The sequence below is a fragment of the Gouania willdenowi genome, chromosome 4, assembly GCF_900634775.1.
Source record: "Gouania willdenowi chromosome 4, fGouWil2.1, whole genome shotgun sequence".
In the NCBI taxonomy this organism is placed as follows: domain Eukaryota; kingdom Metazoa; phylum Chordata; class Actinopteri; order Blenniiformes; family Gobiesocidae; genus Gouania; species Gouania willdenowi.
This window is the reverse complement of record NC_041047.1, coordinates 18,212,565-18,233,715: the sequence shown is the minus strand read 5'-3', so window position 1 is coordinate 18,233,715 and position 21,151 is coordinate 18,212,565. Positions and strand designations below refer to the sequence as shown.

Here is a 21,151-nt window from a genome sequence, read left to right as displayed (position 1 = left end):
TAAATGAAACTCTGACAGACGTCAGACTTCTGTCCACATTGATCACAGTGATGTCCAACTATTTTCATACTATGACCAACGTAAAGTCACAGTTTGATCTACTACAGAGTAAATAATAAGTGAAACAAGCTGTCATATGCTGAAGTTGGTGAAATGCCCATGGCAGGATGGAGACCAGAAACTGTTCCCATACATATTTAAATGAGGCTCAGCTTCAGTTCAGACTTGCTCACATCAGCTCCATAAGGCTTTAAACAATTTATATTTAAAACTGTTTAATATGTAGGAAGCCAATGGTTCTGTTTCACTGCAAACATCTTTATCTCCTTTGAATAAAAGCAGGACGTTCTGCAGGAATATTTCCTCATACCTCACGCTTTACAGCAGGTACCGTATTAATGACAGATGTTTATGAATGGAAGACAGGAAGAAGTTAATAAAATCAGGCTTTCCACACAAACAAACGTTAATCTATCGTTAGCATGAGGGTAAAAAGGAGAGATTTTAACTGTGACTCGGACAGAAGAACGCGGACGATTCGCACACAAGCAATAATCTGATCAATAATCTGATCAAATCAACCTGTAGCTTTGTTTATCAGCGAAGGAAATTAAAAGTGTGCTTCAGTGTTGGAAAAACTTCATGTCCAGTCTGCCTCTTTTGCTTCAGACCGCCTTCACTGACAGACTCCGCCCTTTTGGTCTACTTACTCGCGGTGGGCGTGTCAGGAACCTGGACCGGAGAACAAGGATGCATCTGAATAGTCCCTCCTATCTCCTTTCCTATCCACTGTTCCTTCAGCCCCGGAAGTGTTTAAGTGGCGGCCATGATAAAAAGCGTTTGAGTTTTCTTTAAGCTGAGGAAAAGAGGCTCAATGATTCCTTTGCAACCTCCTTTAGCCTAGGAAACACTGATGCATCCTTTACTAAAGGAGATGCGATAATGCTGACCCACAATTCCTTGCGGCAACAACATTTAAAGGGATACGCACACAAGGAAGGATTGGCTTTGTGGATGCACCTCACTGAGGCTGTTCCGAGTTGTTGTTGTTGTCATTTTCTCCATGTTTCTGTGTTTCCAACACAAACAACGGATGCGCTGCCGTGTCATGAGATATATCTTGTTGGGAGTATGGAGGCTATATTAAATAATTGTTTATGTTTCTTTAATGGTGTTTTACGTTGTTGATTTTGTTAGATGGCTAAATACTTGTTCATGTGGATCTTGATGGATTTTTTCTTTCTTATTATGAATTTTATATTTTGATAAGCACATTGCGATGACTGTTGTAAATTGCGCTATACAAATAAAGTTTAATTGAATTGAATTGAATGAACACTTGCCAGCAGAAACATATGAAATTGTCATTGGTGTTGACATTGGTGGTCTTGATTTGGAACGCCCTGCCTACCCTACCCTAGTGCTCACAGCATGTCACTGGTTCTTTTAGTTTCACTTTTGTTCCTCGTAGCCTGGTAGCCTCTTTTCCTTTGATTTACATTCAAACCTTAAGTCTTTTCACACGTTCGGAAATCTTGTTATCGTTCAGTTCTCGCGCAAGGTCAAGAGGGATAAACTCGCCTTGGCTGACAACGAGTCTGAAAGAGATTTCGATTATTTTTACTGTTAAAGCATTGATTCCTTGAAAGATTTTTTGTGGAAACGTGGTATTGGTCTCCAGGGCAGAAATGCAGAGCTTGCTGCTAAAGCTAATGCTGCACATAAGCTGAAAATTCAGGTATTTTGAGTTTTCAAAATTTTGACTTCAATCTCGTCTTTTCGACTTTAATCTTGACATTACACTTCAAATTTTTCCTCGACATTTCAACTATAATCTGGACAATTTGACTTTATTATTGATATTTCAACTTTATTATTGATTTGCTCAAAATTATTTTCTCCATGAAAACTGACCCTAATCCCCTTCCATATTATACACGAAGTTCAATGATCTCTTTTTTTTAATATCAAGTACAAAAGTGCAGGGAGATTATTTTGTGGTTTCCAGTTGTAGTCCCAGTGTAAGTGAGGATGTGTGATTTACCAACATACATAAAGAGCATTTTTCTGCACACCTGCAGTAAGCCATGTCCGTTACTGTGCATTTGAACACCTCATAAATGTACATCTGTGCCTTTATCCTCTTACATCTTTTCTACGGAGGTCAAACTTGGGGCTGATATATATTTTCTTGTGTTTGTCTGAAACATTCCTTGGGACAAAAAGAAAAATGTATTGCACCAGTGGGATCTTTCAAATGGAATGAATAATGGCCTCATGCTTTTTGTATGTCAAATCATAAAAAGTATATAACTCATATTGGTTAGCTGCTCTGGTATATACAAAGTATAGACTGCCCTTTGGAAGCTATAGTTACTATAGATACTTTTGCTTTATCTCCTCCGAGACAGCCCTGTCTGTGATGATCCTCACGTGCACCAGTTCACCTTTCTGGGCAGTCGTACAGTATGACTAATTCTGACCATGAATCTCTATCCCTGCTAAAGGGCTGTCATTGACATGCTCTGGCTCAATGATGGCTGTTCTGGCTCAGCTAAATCAAACTTGTGGTCTCTCCTGGTTGTATTCTTCAGCACTGGGCAAGATCAGCCATTCAAATCAAATGCTCAGTTAATCCAAAAGAGCTGTATTGATTATTTTTTGCATTGTTATATTGCATTTCAACATCTTTGGAAATAACAAAAGAAAGACATTGTAGGTAAATGACACCATGTGCTGGTGTGAGGACAATATTATCATCTGGTTTCTGTAATGCAATATCATCCCCAAACTCTGTAAAGAAGCACAGAGTTGGTTTCCCACAGTCTCGCCTCCTACAAGGCCATGAACATGTTGTAGAAATCCAGCCTGTTTTTTTTTTATTATTATTAAATGCTTAGGAATTAAATGTTAAAGTCAAGGACCTACATTTTTATTTTCTAGGTGTGGCTAAAATTGTTCTTTCGAAACTCATGAAAACTGCTTCGTTTGGAGCAAATAATCCCATTCCCATCATCTCATCCCTCAAAAATTCTGACTATTGGTCTATTATTCTATATTTGAAGTTCTAAATGCTGTGAGAGGGAAACTGAATATTTGATTGGGTTTACTTCAAGACAGTGAAGCAATAAAGTATATGAATAGACCAATAATTACAGCTAAACAGCAGTGTTGTGTGTAGGGCTGGTCAATATATTGAGACTCAAGATACTGCACATCGAGTTTTCTATTTTGGTGATACAGAAAATTACAATATTGCCTATATCAATATACAGTATATGTTTTCATTGCTTATTTTGTTTTAAAATATTTGTTTTACTGCTTTCGCCACATCTCAGAACAGCATTAAAAGCTTAGTTTGATAGATTACTGAGTGCCTAAACAAGCCACACTACAGAACTCACTCACATGTGCTGTCCCTTAAAGGAGAAAACTGCAAAAGTGGCACATCAACAAAATTATCCCGGAATTGTCTTTCTGGCAAGACTTTATTGAGTTCAAAATCTCAAGGTTTATATCATGTATGGCCATTTTGAGAACAAATATTGAAATATGAGCTTTGGTCCATATCGCCCAGCCCTAGTTGTGTGTGTATAAAGTGTTCTTGCAGTGAGTAACTGTGGGGTAGTGACCAATGGTTAATAAAACAGGTTTATATCTGCAGGGGTTGCTGGTTCAAATCGACTGTGGGCGATTAATGTGTGACTTTGAGCAACCTAATTACTAAAGAAATCCTTAATTTCAACGCGTGTCTCCTGGTTAAATAAGGGTTAAAATTGTAAAAATAATTAATAAACCGAAGAAAAAAAAGCATTTTTGATGTTGATTTTAGTCGCACTGTAAATAACAGAGTAAATGTGCTAATTTTAATGATCAGATGTAAAACACACAGCAGAAACATGACTGGACAAAGCTTTTCTGACATCACTGTGTATATTAGTTTGTCTGACAAGGGTTTTGTTCACAAAACATCCAACCGCAATCGAACAAATGAAAAAGGCCTTAAGCTCTTTTGTTGATTTTGGCTTCGTTGCGTGCTATCAAATTATTGCAGTTTATGCTAAAGCTGACAGTGGCCTCCTGTCTTGGGGTGTATTATGTTGCACCTTTAAGCTATTATAAGTCGCTTTCTGATCTCGATTTCATCTGATTAGAGAAATCAATGACATCATGACGGCAAACAAATCTCTGGTCAGGGAGTTTGTGAGTGTGTCAAGTTTTATGTACGTCCCTTCAAATGTATTTAGTAGGGAGTTAAAGGGTTGAAAATGAGTAAAAGACCGAGCCAGACGGGGAAGGGGAAGCAAGTAAAAGTATTTCCCCAGGCTCAGAGAGTACAATGCACCCCAGACAGTGATGTGTTTTCACTGTAGCCAGATTACTGCTTGGCAAAATGTGTTTCTGTTTAGAGACCAAGTGGGAGGGGGAGCATGGGGCGGGGGTCGATGGGGTGGGGGTGGGGGGTCAGAAATACACACACACACTGAATAACTCCTCGAGGGTTGGACACTTTGTTCCGATCCATCCCAGTGTTTCACGGTGTCAGTATGTGGCTCTGGCTACACATCACAAATCATACCTGCAGCAGTACACTGCATGTCAGAGCAGCTCGCCATGTACCCCCCCCCCCATGAAGTAAGGAGGAGGGGTTGTAACTGTGGACACGTGTTCAAGGCTCAGGGATAAAGTAACACTGCTAAAATCACATTTAAAACCATCTCCATGCACTTTTATTATGTTTCTAAAAACACATGGCAGGAACAATGCTGTATACCCATTCACCTAATGAACACAATCTGCACAGCACACAATCATCTATCATCTCCTCTTCGGTAATTACAAAGCTCTGAAATGTTTTGGGTATATTTAGATCATCTGAAATCACCCACACAAGGATTTCATTATCCAAATTTGTTAGTCACTGTTAACAAAACTACTCAGTGCTTTCTCGAGGCTCATCAGAGAATGTTATAAAAAGGTTAACATCCTTCTTTTAGAACTGGGATGTCAAAATCATTTTAGTTCAGGGGCTAAATAACGACTAGTTGGATCTCAAGTAGGCCGCAGTTTTTAGGTGGGGAAAAAGAACAATTTCAACATCAATTGTGCGATAGTTTTTAACATCATTCCCTGCCAAACTTCTGATTTTGTAACTTATTTGTGTGTAATTTAAAGGAATTATGTGGATTTTTTTGTGAGATATTGAAGGTTTGTGGAAAAATCAAGAGGTTTTCCAACAATTTGCAATTAAAAATGACTGCATTCATGTGATATACACAAAGGAAAACGCCAAGCCCCTAAACATATTGCAGAGTTTCATTGAATTGGTGAATTTGAGATATTTACAACTAGATTATTTGGCAATTTACACAATAATTCATGTTTTCTGTCATTTTTACTGTCTCCTGCAGGCCAAAGTGTATGCTCTAAAAGATCGGATTTCAGCCCCGGGACTGGAGTTTGACACGTGTGTTTTAGAATAATGATCTATTGCCTGAAAATGTATTTACAACGTTTACAGAACCTGCATGTTTGTTAGCAGATGGGAGCGTATTCAAACGTCTCCAACAAATACAGGCAAGATGCCTTGAATCTCCTCCAAAGTGACTGCCCAGCCTCCCCGCCCTCCCCACCCCCCCACTGAGAGATGAAGCCATAACAGGTCAAAGGTCATCTCAGGTCTCAGCTGTGCTTTCGGACAAATGAGAAACTGTGAAATGGGGATGAATAGGCAGATATGAGCAACAGGCGGCCCAGGGGCCACATGCGGCTCTCGCTCTAATTTTGTGCGCATCCAAACTAAAATACTGAAAATATACACTGCACAATAACATATACACAAAATGACTCCAATTACACACACACAAAAGCACAAAATGACAAAAAATACATAAATGACAGAGAAAATTACAAAATGACCACAAAAACCTGTTCTTTCCTGTATTCTTGCACAGATGGGTCATTATTCTGAACACTGACATGAATGTTGACAATGTGGCCCTCAGATCAGAGAATTACAGTTTGTTGGTCTCCACTGTGATAAAAGTTGCCTATATTTGGATTAAGGGTTGCATAAAACTACATTCATGCTCATTTTGCTTTGCGATGTTCTCTTTGTAGTGGGGATGAAATGCTACTACGTCTGTGTAACTTCTCACCTGGAAGACATTTACAGAGTGCACATGAAAAGCGACACAAGTAAAATATTTGAACTGACAGGGCGTGAGGGGACATCTGGAGGGAGAAATTCAAACACTGCTTACTCTGCTATCTTGACACATGTGGTCAATGTCTGCATGATATCGACTTTAACATTATATCAGAGAGAGGTGTATAGAAATCTGTATAAGCAGAGGTGGCTAACAGTAAAGCACCTTAGCTGTATTATGTATCTCCAAACCACACTGTAGTGCATAGAATTATCCATATTTGGATATGTAAGCATAACCTTAAAGTAAAAAACTATGAGACGATGGTCAAAGAGTTGCAACGTTTATTGAAACTGTCCTCGAATATGTTTTCTATAAATAAAATATTAACAAATATTCTCAAACACATGTTTAAGGATATTTACCGCACCTTCTGCATGGATGTATTTTTCACTTTCCAGAGAAACACATGAAACAAAGATGTGCTGTGGAAAGATGTCAGGCCAGTAAAGGGTGTATAACATTTTTGAACAATGTCCAGATTCTGTCACCCATGTGGACGTCACTACCTGCAGATATAATGGGTTACGTGACGCAAACATCCATTCATACATCAACTGTGGCAGTAAACAAACAGTAAAACAAAGCACCTCACAATAAAAGGAAGACTTTTATGGAGCACATCAACAAGTTTGAGGTGTTTGCTGACTTTTCCTCTACAGTTTAATTCATTTCAAACTTATTATTTCCAGGATTAACACAGGATTTCCCAAACTTTTGGAGACAACATGTTCTTTTGACCTCCTAACTGTAGTCGTTTCAGAGTGTCAGGCCTGAAATTATCTCTTATTGTTAATTAAATGTCTCTATTTAATAAGTAAAGTATCTGTACTGATAAAAACCTAATGAACCTGAAAATCCCTTTTGTCAAATTGAACTTTTGTGTGAGAAATTTGGAAATTCATCAAATAAACTCTAGCTTGATTTTTTATGCATTGTGAACAAAGCACAGAAAACAATATGATTTGATTTGTGAGGGTTTTAATAACGTGGAGGACTATTAACAGTATAGTCAACTTTTATTGATGCACCATTGCTTTATTTGTTTCTTGAGAAATGCCGATTTAAAGGATTCTCTGCCTATTTATTGGTTACAGATATCACAGCACCCTTCTAGAGGGCTAGTGGAGTAAACTCCATGATTCAAAGCTGATTTAGCCACATAAGGGGAACCACAGCTCATGTGGTCATAGAGTTAAGGATGAACAATGAACTTAAAAAAACAATCTTTTGGAGAAAGTAACAGAGCCTGGTCTGATTGTTGTTATGAGCGACTTGTTCTCAGCGTGACTGAGCCGTGGACGTATGCAGGAGGTGGTGAAACCAGCAAAGAAGATAGCAACATCTGAGATGTGCTCAGCTGTCCTCGCCCATATACCACCCAGATGGCCACTGTCTCAATGTGAACTTCCTATCAGCACTTGTGGCAACAAAGCACAAGGATGCGTCAATCACAGGCACCGAGTGGGCCGAGGCAGTAAATAGCAGCAGCATTTAAATAGAAAGCATAAATCTGAGTCTGACACACCACCACAACTTTGTTGTGTGCACGCTTTGACTTAATGATGTTTCTACCAAGGACAAGGTGTTGTACGGTGACTTCATTTTGTTGAATTACTAAAAAGATCTGCCCATTTTTTGGATAATTTAAGACAAAATTCCTTGATTTGGGAAACTTTTATGTGATAAATTGGGGGAAATTATGTTGATTGAGTTACGCTTTTGGTAAGTGAAAAAAAAATAAAGTGATATAGATTTATTTTTAACACAAGAACAAAATTGCCATCAAAAATATAGACTGACGTCCTAAGGACAAGCATCTATTTCCTTCCCTTTTATTTTATTTTGATTAAACATTTATAGTGAAAAGTATAATAATATAGCCAATTTATTCTCACTCCATCATTGCATGAGATGTCTAATTATAGTAAGAAAAGGCTATTGTTATTAAGACTGTGACATTATTACTGCTCTGTGGAGCAGCAGGACCCAAACCTTGCCAGCTCAGAACCAAAAACATAATTTAGAGAACGCTATTACATTAGACTATTTTATTAACATTTCGGATTTAATAAAGAATCATTTAAAACTTCAACACACCTGAACCTATGAATTAAATTCAAAATAAATCAGATCAGGTTATAAGTATATATAGCTACATTTATGACCTCTAAAACTGAGGAAAATAACTGACATTCAATGCTGTTTTGGCAATGTGCATTACATTCAATCTGGTTGGTTGGTTATGATGAGATGCATTTGAATGTTGTCTGGTCATTTCATTTTTTGTAGTTTCACAATGTCTATTGATCGTTTTCAAACAAAAAATCTATAATTTATTCAGTAATGGTTGGGTGTAGAAATGTAATGAATTACTTTTATTCTTTTAAAACTTACTAAAAGTAAATTTGCTGATTTAGAAATATACTCAGAACAGTGCAAGTACACGTGAAATCAACTCAATTACAGTAATGTGAGTACTTGTAATCCGTAATATATATATATATATATATATATATATATATATATATATATATATATATATTAATGATCAACTTGTGTTTTAATCTCCATCATAATGTTGTACCAGGTTACTGTGAAATGTGAATTGTTGCCATGGTGGGACCACAAAAGCTGAATTATTTTGAAATAGAGATGTCCTAGGATGTGATTGAGTGATTGAACTACATCTGTGACCTCAGTGACACAGTGGCCTGCTATTGTTTCACTATTGTTGGCACATGTTTCACAGTTGTGTGGTAATTCCTCTGCTGATCCACGATGATCCCTGGCTCTTAAGAGACTCTTAAACACTTGCATAGGGCAGTGAGAGAGAGAGAGAAAGAGAAAGAGAGAGCGTGTGTGTGTGTGTGTGTGTGTAGACTGATGATAGTGGAGCAGTGATGAGGCTGAGCTCTTGGCCCCTGTTATAACAGCTCTAGGAGTCTTTCTTGAGGAATGTGGGTTTGTCCTGCAGTCCATTACCCCCCCCCCACACACACACACTCCCCCCCCCTCCCAGTCCTAGCCTCACTCTCCCCTCCCCTCTTCCAAACAGGGCAATTCCCTAACTTTTTCTCCTTTTCCCACCAGCTTACAGTTGAATGTTGCATCGTGGGGCACACATCCTGTCTACATATCCAACTGGGCTCCAACAGCAACGCTCCGACCGCTGCAAGGTAATGTGCGCATTATTGATCTGTCGACTAAAGTACATTGATTATGTTGATAATGACTATTGTTTCAAACCCCTTGTTGTTTGACGGTAATTACTTCTTTTTTTTTTTTTTTTTAAATAAATTACAAAGAGGAAAACCCGCTAAGATGTAGATTGATGCTCAATTATATTTTACCGTCTTTTATTAAAACAAAACAAAAACAAAAAAAAAACGGAAAAAAAGCCGAAGTTGTCACGTTTTCCCGTTTGATCGCCTTGTTGAGGATATTTAGGTCTGGTTTCCTGTGGCGTAAAGTGAGATACGTGTATATTTAGCTCTTTTCCTTAGGGATGTAGTAGTGTTTCAGTGACTGCAGAGGAGGATGTTGCGTTTTTTTTTTTTTTTTTTGTTTTGCTTCATTCATAAAGTTGTGGTGACACGCGCACACACGCAGTGTGCTGAATAAAACTGCTTACTTTGCATTAAAGAGTGCGTGCCGGATGCTCAGTTTTCATTGGACAACGTTCTAAGTTTAGTTCACACAAACTTGTTTAAATGCTTTGAAAGTCTCAGCTTTTTTTTTTTTTAAACAGCCAAGTATGTAACTTTAATTACTTATTCTGACTTTGTGTTAATAATGGACTTTTATTTTTTTAAATCATGTATTTATTTGAAAGAAAAGTGTTAATAAAGTTGAATGAACGAGCTATTCTTTTTCTAGTTTGAAGGTACAGTTAGCACAGCTAATTGATCTTGGATTTCTTTTGTTCACATTGATCCCGCCTCCTTCTACCTCATTGATTGGCAGCCACTGCATTCACTAATCTTCTAATCTGAGACCAGACTAGACCATAAAATACATTTTAACATTTACTCCACAATCTAAGTTTACTTTTTCCTAGACTGATGTCCTATGTCTTAACCATTTAGTTCTAAAAAAAAAAAAAAAAGGTCTCCATGGGCGACTTTTTGAAGAAGTCACAACCCCTGACACAGTTTGAACTAAATGTGTCCCAGTCTACACTTTGTATTTCATCTTGTACAAACTGAAACTTCTTATAAAGGCATTCAATTGTAAACTTACCAATAAACTTCAACTTGAAACTGAACAAAAGGCTAAGTAACAAATGTGATCTTGTGACACCTTGATGACCTTGAAGGAGAATAATTTACAGTAAATACCTGCTTTGCACTATGGAAACCACAGCGGTAAACCAACATATGATTATTATGTCTCAATCTAGATTTGTATCATATTTGGACCCCTGGCTATACAGGACTTAGTTCTGCAGGAGTTGAATATCACTTGGGCCCCTCAGTTCTTGGTTAAACCTGAGGTCTATTAGAGACGAAGGATAGAATTATAAACCAGTGCTGTCCAGTAGTGCTAAGATCATATGTGTGTCTGTTTAGGGTCTGCATAAGGTTTATATATCAGCAATAATTAAAGTTAAACCCCAAGAAACGCTAAACGATGAGAAAACTAAGTAGTGAATACTTTATCTGAATGTCATTGATTTTGAATCAATGAACTGAAGATTTTTCCCTAAGCCTTTATCTGCCACACACAGAACCAAGCCTGAAAGATGCACACGACACTTTTCACGCAAAGTTTGTAATGATTATCTGATTAAACGTAGCGTGAGAATGTGGGATATAATACATTTACTAACATTTTGGTGTGATGGTGAATAGATACCAGATTCATCTCATACATCTCATGTACATTCAATGTCCTCACATATCTAGAAAATGTCTATACAATCAATTTGCAATCTGATAAATTTGCTAATTCCTTCATACCGATTCACAATAGTGCATATAGGGTGCGTGTTTCAACTGGGAAGGTGTCACGTGTTGTGGGTTCAGGTGTGCCCTGTCCCACCTGTAGCAGACACACTCTGATGATGCCACAATCTCCTCTTTACCTTCACCTTCAGATCAGATGGCTTTTTCTGCACTTCTGCCACATTTCACTCCGTGACACTCAAAATACTTACAGCAGTATCGATTGCTGTCACTAACTTGCCAGTGCATGTGACCACCAATTCAAGGTTGCAGGTGTCTCCAGCTCTCAATGGGCGTTAGGCGGGGGGTACACCCTGTACAGGGGTACAATTACATTTTGCGCTCGGGTTAAGGGACTTTGTTCAACATCCGACGGTGATGGTCATGGTTGGTTTCGATGACTCTCCGATTACAAGCCAATATAGCTCTTCTGGCCTAAATCCCTCACAAGCACTTGTACTTCATTGTAAAAGCCCCTTTCCTTGTCGTTTTTGCCCTGATTGAGTGTGAAATGTCATTGTAAGCAGCTCGTTTCGATGCAAAAACCATTCATGAGTTGCTTTGCATTGACCAGTTATGGTAAACTGGGGGTGTGTCGAGAACAGGATATGAAGTGAATGAACCTGCTCAAACTTTATTGTTGACTGTAATTTATAAAGGAAAAATGCTTTCAGGTTTGCGTACGCACGGTAATATATAAATCGAAATATTTTCTGGCGCTTAGTTTTTTTTTTTTTAACTCACACTTCTAGGAAATATCCTACACACATAAGGCCCCAGATCAACAATATCACGCCATTGAGCTTTAAAGCAGTGATGTAAGACACATACCAGTTAATTATATCTATCTGTCAAGCATTCAAAAAAAATAAATAAATATATATATATATATATATATATATATATATATATATTTATATATTTTTTTACCAAATACTCTACACATAAGAGTAAAAACATTAAAGTTATAATGGAAGAAATAGCACAACCTTTCAAAATAGAGAACAGGACAGCATGAGTTGATGATAGTGAACCTCAATTGCAAGAATGAAATCAAGTTTATTACTTTATTTGATGCGATGGACTGGCGCCCTGTCCAGGCTGTATCCCCGCCCCAGCGCCCAATGAGAGCTGGAGATTGGCACCGGCAGACCCCCGTGACCCTGTAAAACCAGAGCAAGTGAGTTTGAAAATGGATGGATGGATGGATAATCAAATGTGTAATCCTTTCATTGACCACTTATGGTCAAACAACACAACATATTCTTTCCAAAATGTCCAGAACTGATAGTTTGGGTCAGGTTTTTAACTCTTTAACATGTTCTATAAGATTTTTCAAATAGCTCTTGGTTTTTCACCACAAACATAACTTGTTTCATCAGTTTACCAGTTTTTGCTGTCAGATGCTCACAGTGTTTTGTATCTTTCGAGCGATAAACCACTTAAGGAACTGCTTTGAAGTTCTGTTTAGTGAAAACAGATTCCACTGCCTCTATATCCTTGGATGTTATTCCTACTCTCTCCTCAACTCATGTGTTTTTTGTTATCTCTGATGGTAATTTAACCAGCAAGCAGGCCACAAACAAACAAAAAATGAATCAATACTGCTATAAATTGTAAGTTATTTTACAGAATGCATGGTTCTCTGTTCACAATAATCTCAAGGTTGTATGAGGTTGTATCCAGATTTGATTTGTGCATAAAATGAACTGCAGGGGTGATTGTAATGTAGAGGAGCCACACAAAAGAAACAAACATTAATGCTTTTCAAGTTTTAAAATTTGAAACCATTAGCCATGAGTAGTAACTATGATGAACAAAGTTAAAAACTTGTGGAGACAGTAGACACAGAAGTAAAAAGATGTCTCAGTCTAACAGAGTCAGTTTTGTTCTTAAGACACCAAGACTTGCCTGAGACAAGGATGCACCGAGACCAATACAAGACTAAGACTTTTGGGAGTCAAGACCAAGAAAGAGACAACACCAAGGCCTTTAAAATCTATTTCAAAATAGTTTTATTGTCTTTTAAGGTTTGAATCAAAGTCAATAGTGGACTCTTAGAGTTGTATTGTCAAAATACAGAAGACACTTAGTAGAAAGTGACTTCAGTTCTTAGAAATTGGCTCTTATACCCTTAAAGAACCCCTATTGGGTAGTTAATATTATGAGATTAAACCTGATACATGAGTCTTCATGATAAACTAATGGTGAAAAAAAAAAATCTATTTCAAAAACCATGACAAGGTTATACAGTTAAAGAACATTCCCTTTAGTTTCTTTTAAATACATTTGACAGACCAAAAACGTGTCTGCAACTCCATCAAAGCAGAACATGTAAAAATATCTACTCTTAACAAATTGGTTTCACTAAATTATTTGAAAAAATAAACACTTGTATGTATGAAAAAGCCACTGATAAGTCCAGAATTATTTTAAATATCTGAAAACAAGATTTTTCTTTGTCATGTGAATGTACAGTAAGTATTTAGAGATATTTCTGACTAGAAATAAGATGGATGGTCCCAGTTTTTGCAGGTTTCTGAAACATAAGGCAACACAAAAGTAGGCTTTGCACCGATCTGATCAGCTATATCGGGTCGGCCGATATTTTGCATTTTATGCAATTAATGTGATCGGCTGTAATGTCTTCATTCGAGGACCCGATCAATGACGTCATTGTCGTGATGAAACTTTCTGTTTCTTGTTTTATCTGTCTCATTTACGCCAAAGAGTTGTTTGCTTTACGTAACATGGCTTTATTTCACTTGTGCACAAAGGGAAAATGTGTGAGTCCTACCCCCTTTGTGCACCTGTGAAAAATGGACTACACGCAAAAGTAGGTTTTGCAATGCCACAGTCAGAAGATATGTTTTTGCTCCTAATGCTGATGGAGGCTTCATGTAGTTCTAGTGTTGTCTGCCTCCACAGCTTCATCTCCAACTCTGTTGTAGTTGAAGCTATCCTCAGCTTCGGGGTTTACTCCCTTGTTTCACAGCAGTCATTGACTCCGGTTTAATTCAACTGCTGCAACGTTTATTTTGTCAATCACTCAAAAACGGCATATAGCTTATAAACAATCTGCTCCTGTCTTACACGCTCCGTCACTTCGTACACTTGAAATTTCAACATTCATTATTCAGAAACAGTTCAACTGTAAATATCATCAAATGCCCAGCCTGAACAAGTTCAGTCACAAACTTGTATCACCCAGTTACAAAATCAAGAATTTTGCAGTTATCACAGGGTGGATTAACATATGAATTGAAGATATTTATGGTTTTACCAAGTTCTTCTCTTTATTACAGTATATCATTAATAAAGTTGAAGAATAGCAGAAAACTGTGTTGGTCTCCAAGCGTCTTGACGGAAAATATCCCGAGGTATTAGACCAAGGCCTTGAAAAGACAAAGACCAAGACAGTTCTCGAGGACTACTATGCTAGTTTTAATAATTAATAGGTGGCGGTAATACAAAGGTGATTGTGATCATTTCATAATTTCTTAATACCACAATCAAACTCATTAGTAGGGCGTCAACCTTCAGGAATACAATTTGTAAATCTAAGCTTGACCAACATAGAAACCCAAATTTGCAAATGTATTACATTCTATGACAATTTCCATGATATGGTTATTATCAGTTGTACATTTTGAAATACAAACTGTCTCTGTGTTAATGTATTATAAAGCTTTGAACCCACTCTCTTTCTCCAGCTCCTGCTCTGGAGAGCACACCTGGGCTTGGTCTAGATCCTGCTGCTCAGTCTGGGTACACAGTTGAGCATCAGAGAGAGAAGACTGGCAGGGGGCTGCTTCAGTTGGAGGTATAGCCAGGCCGACTAATGGGATCAGGGACGTTGGCTCAGGTTGTGCTGGGGTGGGCTGCCCTATGTCTCGGCGCCGTTCACGTCGCTTTCGGTCAAACTGGAAATGGACCGTACCAGCCTAGCCGCTTCACTGGTAGCGTGGATCAGAGGGAGGTGCAACGGGTTCGCCGCCGAGGCCAGGAGACACTGAGAGGGTGAGAAGTTACATTTGGCATTTTCTTCAGCTTGAATTTACAAAATTCAAGCTTCAATCAAGTTTGAAGATCCTTCTATTTCAGTTTTCACAGATAGAGTTTTTGACGACTTTTGTGAGTTTCTGATGGTAAATGCTAGAAATGTAGAGATCATCAGAACTACTACAATAGGACTCTTGTTTCCTGAGAGATTTCTTTCAACTACTGTTGCCTTCTTGGCAGAGGCCGAACTCTCCTTATACCAAAGATGTGCTGGTGAATATGATCTTTCTGTTTGCTCAAAAACAGCACATGGTAGCGCTTAACACTGGAATCTCATGTATTTACAGCAAAAAGTCAGAGGAAAAGCAGCTTTCAGTATTCCAGCATTTCATGAGGGGATGGTGTGCTTGACCTAATTTCCTGTGAGTGTGTTGGTTAAGTTAGTTTGTGACTGCTGTTGGGAACAAAGCAAGCCTTATTGTTTCATAGAGCAGCAGCCAATTGGAAAGGTTGGCATGTGTATGTGGAGGCAAATATGAATTAGTCTACGTTTTTAAAAGTGTTGTTAATTTGTCTTTGAGACTTAAGAGATAAATTGTGAAATGAGCTACAGTAACAACTACTACTGTCGCCACATCCACCTCTATAGACGATATGTCAGTGCAGAAATGAGTTTTGATTGTATATTATTCTTGGTCTTAAAAAACAAAGCATGCTCTGTGGAAGCCTGTTTTCAGTCTGCATCAGTTATTCCAATCAACTCCCATCTGTCCCAGCTTATGGCTCCCCCAGTGCCAAGCCACAGGAAATGAGGTATTCAGATCACCCAAGGGGGGTATGAAAAGGGGTGTTTGTTTTACCGCTGTAGGTGACAAAGCAGAAGAGGAAATGACAGAAGACAGACAAGATATGAAAGACAGCCATCCAATGAGTGGTCGGGGATGAGATAAGGGGAAAAAAAGGTAGAACCATAGCAAGAATGTCAATGTAACCAAACTGTGTTCAGTCGTTGATCGTTACTTGCACAGAGTATAGCTCACGTGGAGTCACAGGGCAGATGTTTTCTCTAAAAACACATGTGGCCTGGACTTCTCCTGCCTAATAGAAATAGATGTGTTTGCCTTGTCAATCAGGTTGGTGAAAATGGATGGCATTTGTCCATGTGAAACACAGAAAAGTGCCCTGCGTCTGCAGTTTTTGTGATGTCAGCCCTTTATGGTTTGTACTTTTCACTGAAAGCATGACAAAGTGATGCTGTTTGACAACTCCAGTGTTTACAGAGCCACACATTTTGCTATAATAGACATCGAACTAAAAAAGTGAAATCCTTGATGTGAGCGAACTAAAAGTATGCAGTGAGAAGCCAGAGGTGAGAGTTAAGAAATCACAGGACCTTGCACAACAGCAGATTACTTCCATCCAATAGTGTGTGGTTTTGTTAAAACAAGTAACAAAAGGCTGAAGGCATTTTCCATCAAACCATAAAGATTTAAATGCACTGCTGCTGTGTCGGGAATGAAATAGTTTTGTGTGATGATACAGAGCATGTTTGAGATGTTACAATATGTGTTGTTGGTAGGATGTTCAGTTCTTCTCCCTCTAGGCTTGGGCCAACACAATCACCATCAGTCAGACAATGTCTTTGACATCTTTGTAAATATTTCTATGGGATAAGGATTTAATTCTGGGTCCGTGTCCTTGATTTACCTTTTGGTCTACTTTTACTATTTGGCCAAAGCTGAGACATAATGAGATGGCGTCACTTTCAGTTAATGTCAGAGAGTTGTTAGCTGAAAGCTAATCACAGTCTCTTTGGAATCTGCTTATATTGGTCATCTGCATGTGGAGCTGTTTCCTGTAACCACCTGAAGAGAAGCTTTGATGATGAACTAATCGTGTTCGTGATAAGATGTGATGTTGTTTGTTTGTTATGTCTTTCACCAATCCTGTAGAATTGTTACTGACTCAGTGGGTTTCACAGACTCTCTGTGTGGGAGATGGATGTAGGTTATAGTTTAATGATGCTCATTATGCAGGCCTTGGGCTGGGGGGGGGGCACTGTTTATTTGCTGGCTGGAGTGCTGTGTCCCCTGGTCTGTCTCCCGTGGTGTTGGGTCTGATGCTGGCTGACTCTGATTTATTGGCTTCCAACACACACTGCACCCAGGCATCAATCCACACAGGCGATGTCTGCTCAGACCATCGGTTGGCTGCTCGCTGGTCTGGCTTTCTTTACACGGCCAGTGATTGACACTTAGGTTGGAAGTACAAGAAACGTGCAGTCAGAGCAGACATTTTGGTTTTATTTCAATCTTTAAATCAGAGCCAACTGAAAATAGTAAGAACTTTAATAATGAATTAAGCTTGAATACTAAACATTGAGGACGATTCACATGTTATATTTATGCTGGTAAACCTTTTTATGTAGCCTTTTTTTGGCAACACCTCAAAGAGTTCTGCAAAGAGACACTTTGACTGCCAAGTTCAGGAGCATTCAAACACTTGAAAATGATTTTGAGTCACTGTCGTCTTTTCCAAGATCCTTTTTAGCCTACACTTATAATTTAAAGGAAAGAAAGAGAGAGTAAGTACAAAATAGAAGTATTTTATTATTCAAAGAAAAACTGCCATTTTCCCTCTCTGGTTTATATCTATGAGGATTCCTTCTGTTTTAGTGTTCTCTGTCTAAATACTCAGTCAGTGCACTGGCTAATATTGAGCTGTAGGAACACAGTTGTAAGTGGCTTGTGGTTTACGATTAAAGTAGCTTCTACTTAGTTCAGAAAAAGTCTGAAACTTGATATCACCACACTAACAGAATCTACTTCTGAATCCAAACAAATCTTTTCACAGACATGAGTATATACAGTTACTGTGAGACACAGTTCACATTGTAATCCACCATAACTGACTTTCAACTCACAGGTGTGTCATTCTTTTCCCTTTTTTTAAACTCTCTTTTCTCTGCTGTGCTATTTTTCTTTCAGTTTCTTCATTGTTGTGTTTTTTTTTTCCTGCCAGTTGTCAATTTAAAAGATCCACTGCTGATCTACCCAAGTTCTTTAAACCAAGCCTTTTTCACTCACCAAACACTATAGCTACGAGTTTTCCTAAGTTCAAAACCACACATCTTCACAGGCCAAAAAGATGTAGTTGGGAAATTGTATTTAAGATGTGATTAAATGAGTATGGCATTCTAATATGTACTCTGCTAAATTTACAGCCCTCCATGGACACTTTTGTTCCATCATGGCCGACTCGGCTGATTTGAAAGAACCACATGTTTATCACATAAATCTTTAATCTCTCACTCAATTTGTATCTTTTTTTTTTTAACTCATCGTTGTATCAGCCTCATGTCTATAAACAGATCAGCAAACACAGGTGTTTCTCATTCATGTGCAAAGCTTTCTTTCAGTTAAGTGTCTCCTGAAGTGCAGTCATGTACCAGGAAGAGGATCTCTGACCTATGGCATGAATGTTGGCACATGAACGCGCACAAACGTACACCAACATAAGCAGTCATTTGACCTCCAGCTTTGGAAAACTCTGAATTTTTGCTCCATATCCTTTCTCAAACAAACTATCTGAAGTCATTTTTCCACGGCTCCCTTTTTGTAGGTCCTTGGAGACTGCCTACTCAGAACTGTCTTAACCTTTGACCCGGCTGATTCCTGAGTAGGAAGGACCCTTAGGCCAAAGCCTGATAACAGCTTTTTTTACAGTCACTAATTCTGTCAGTGCTAAAACTCAGTAAGAACTGTGTATGCAAAAATAACGATTGTTTTTTCTGTCCTTCATTTCCCAGTCATTTAAAAGTAACAAAAACAATTGCACCGACTGAATACCATTGACATACTTACTAATGGTTCATTGAACCCTTTGTCCTGTTCCGACATTTAAGCTGCTTCAATCAAAGAAGTACTTTGTATCTTCTTTTTTTGCTTTTTAAAGAGCTGGTGTCCACATCCAATCTCCCTGTTAATGAATCAAGACTGTGACTTGGTGAAAAAAGAGTTAATCTTCTTTAGATTGAGCTTTGAGTACGGTCGGACATTTCATTAAGGAGGAAAACCCATACGAGGCCTTCTATATCACTGCGTTTCATTCAGTTTTACTTAAGTTCCCCTTCTGAAGGGTTTTCTCCTTCATGGAGATCAGAACCTGACCCAAAGGCAAGGAGACGTGGTAGAAAAACAAACCAGTGTATTAGAGCTCAGGGTTAGAACTTTGTAGTCTTCATGGAGTGTCCATAGGTTTGGACGAATGGAAAAACTTCAATGTTGCATGGGAAAAATGAGATGGATGTTGTGTTTTTACTGCTAATTTAAATGTGGGAATGCTTGTGTCCTTTCCAGCTCATTTCTCAAGTTTTTTTTCCCCCCAAGCACTGTTAGCTTTGAGTGCTTTTAGCTGCATGGCCAACGGCTTTCTCTGCCTCTGGCTTCCTCGTGCACGCTGCTTTCTTTCTGCCTCGTTTCCATATCTCTGCTTTCCACTCCTGCTCCTTTTTCTGCTTCCTCCTCTCAGCATTCGCTTGTTTTGCTTTCTCTCCCACTGATCCCCTGTTCCCTTTCCAGCACTTTCCTGTTTGTTCTTCTAATCATCTTTCACCTTTTTTCACACGGTGAAACAAACAACATGCTTCACATTCTCTTTAAACCTCACAGAGGCTTTTTCTATTTTCAATGAAAATTATTATTTTTAATCTCATTTGTGCCCACGTGAGTATCTTATGTCTCATTTCCCACCTGTTTGTCTCTTCTCTCTTGCCATCTGGTAATGTGATTGGAGGTGTTGTTTGCTCTCCATCCATCAGAGATTTAAAGCCAGCTGTCATCTCGCTGGTGACGGCACATGGTTACCATGCACTCTCTATGAGGAGGGAAGGAAGGTCAGCTGTTTTACACAGGAACAATTTAGAAAGGTCATTATTTGCACTTAATTACCGACTTTGTAGCTTGACCTATCCCTGAAGTCATTCAAAGATCTACAAATCCTTTGTAGTTGGAAGACTCCAACAAGTTCTGACTATAACTGAAGTTGTATTTGTTAGTAGGCTTAAACTATAATTGGTAAACGCAATACAAAGTATTTAAGTATTGTCTGACGGGTTTCCTGGTATCGAAAGCTACTTTTCAAGGTATTCATTGATACAAAAAGGGAAGTTTCTAGTTTACTTCTCACATCGTGATTAACCCTGCATAGGTCAAGGGCTTAAGTTTTACAGCATTTTATGGGGATTACTTCCTCTAGCACAGAAGGAAACGGTCTGTCAGAACAAAGACTGAATACTCCTTTATTCAATTTACTTCAAAATAGTTTCGAGCGCTAAGATTCTGCGGTGCATAGCGAGTTCTGTTTTTGCACATCAGATGTGCATGGTCACCGATAAAAACTAATAATAACATTAACCGTAGGAGGACAGATGCATTCACAGCCGCTCTGATTTGAAACGGTAATGAACAGAAATGACAAACCTAAGTAAAGCCATAACAAAAATGTTACACTGTATTCATTTATTCACTCACAGGGTGAGAGAGAAAGAAAGACAGAGCAGTAGAGGTTAGAGTGTAAAAGAAAAGAAAACTAATAAAACAGGACCAGAAATGAAACCCAGGATGTGTGTGAAACATTAGTATAAAAACTGTTTTGTAATAAACTGAAGTCTATTTTTAGTATATCCTATTTAAAGGTCAATATAAATGCTTTCCTTTCATTTGTAAAATAAAGGCAGACATTTAGACGATTTAGTCTAGAGATTCTGCAGAAAATGTCAATATATTAGGAGAATCTTGATAAGGCGTGTCCCAAGTATACTTTGGCCCCCCCTTTGTCATGACATCAGCATAAAAAAACAGAAAGCTATGAACAAAGATGACCATGCAGACCATAAAACCAGTCATTACACGCTATGGAAGGTGACAGAAAGTGTCATTAGTGCAACCCCATCCCTATCCCTACTGAACGCCTTAGGTAGTTTTATTCCACAGA

The 21,151-nt window shown here is 38.4% G+C and overlaps 1 protein-coding gene across 1 annotated transcript in view; it reads left to right on the top strand.

The window, feature by feature from the left end:
- Positions 1 to 9,276: 9,276 nt before the first annotated feature.
- The window catches only part of fbn2b (fibrillin 2b), an 82,421-nt gene continuing 70,546 nt past the window's right edge, over positions 9,277 to 21,151 (top strand). The window contains exons 1-2 of the mRNA XM_028444051.1: positions 9,277 to 9,388; positions 14,869 to 15,175. Of these exons, the coding sequence (XP_028299852.1) occupies positions 14,997 to 15,175 (179 nt within the window). The 5' untranslated portion in view covers positions 9,277 to 9,388; positions 14,869 to 14,996. The remainder of the gene's footprint in view (positions 9,389 to 14,868; positions 15,176 to 21,151) is intronic.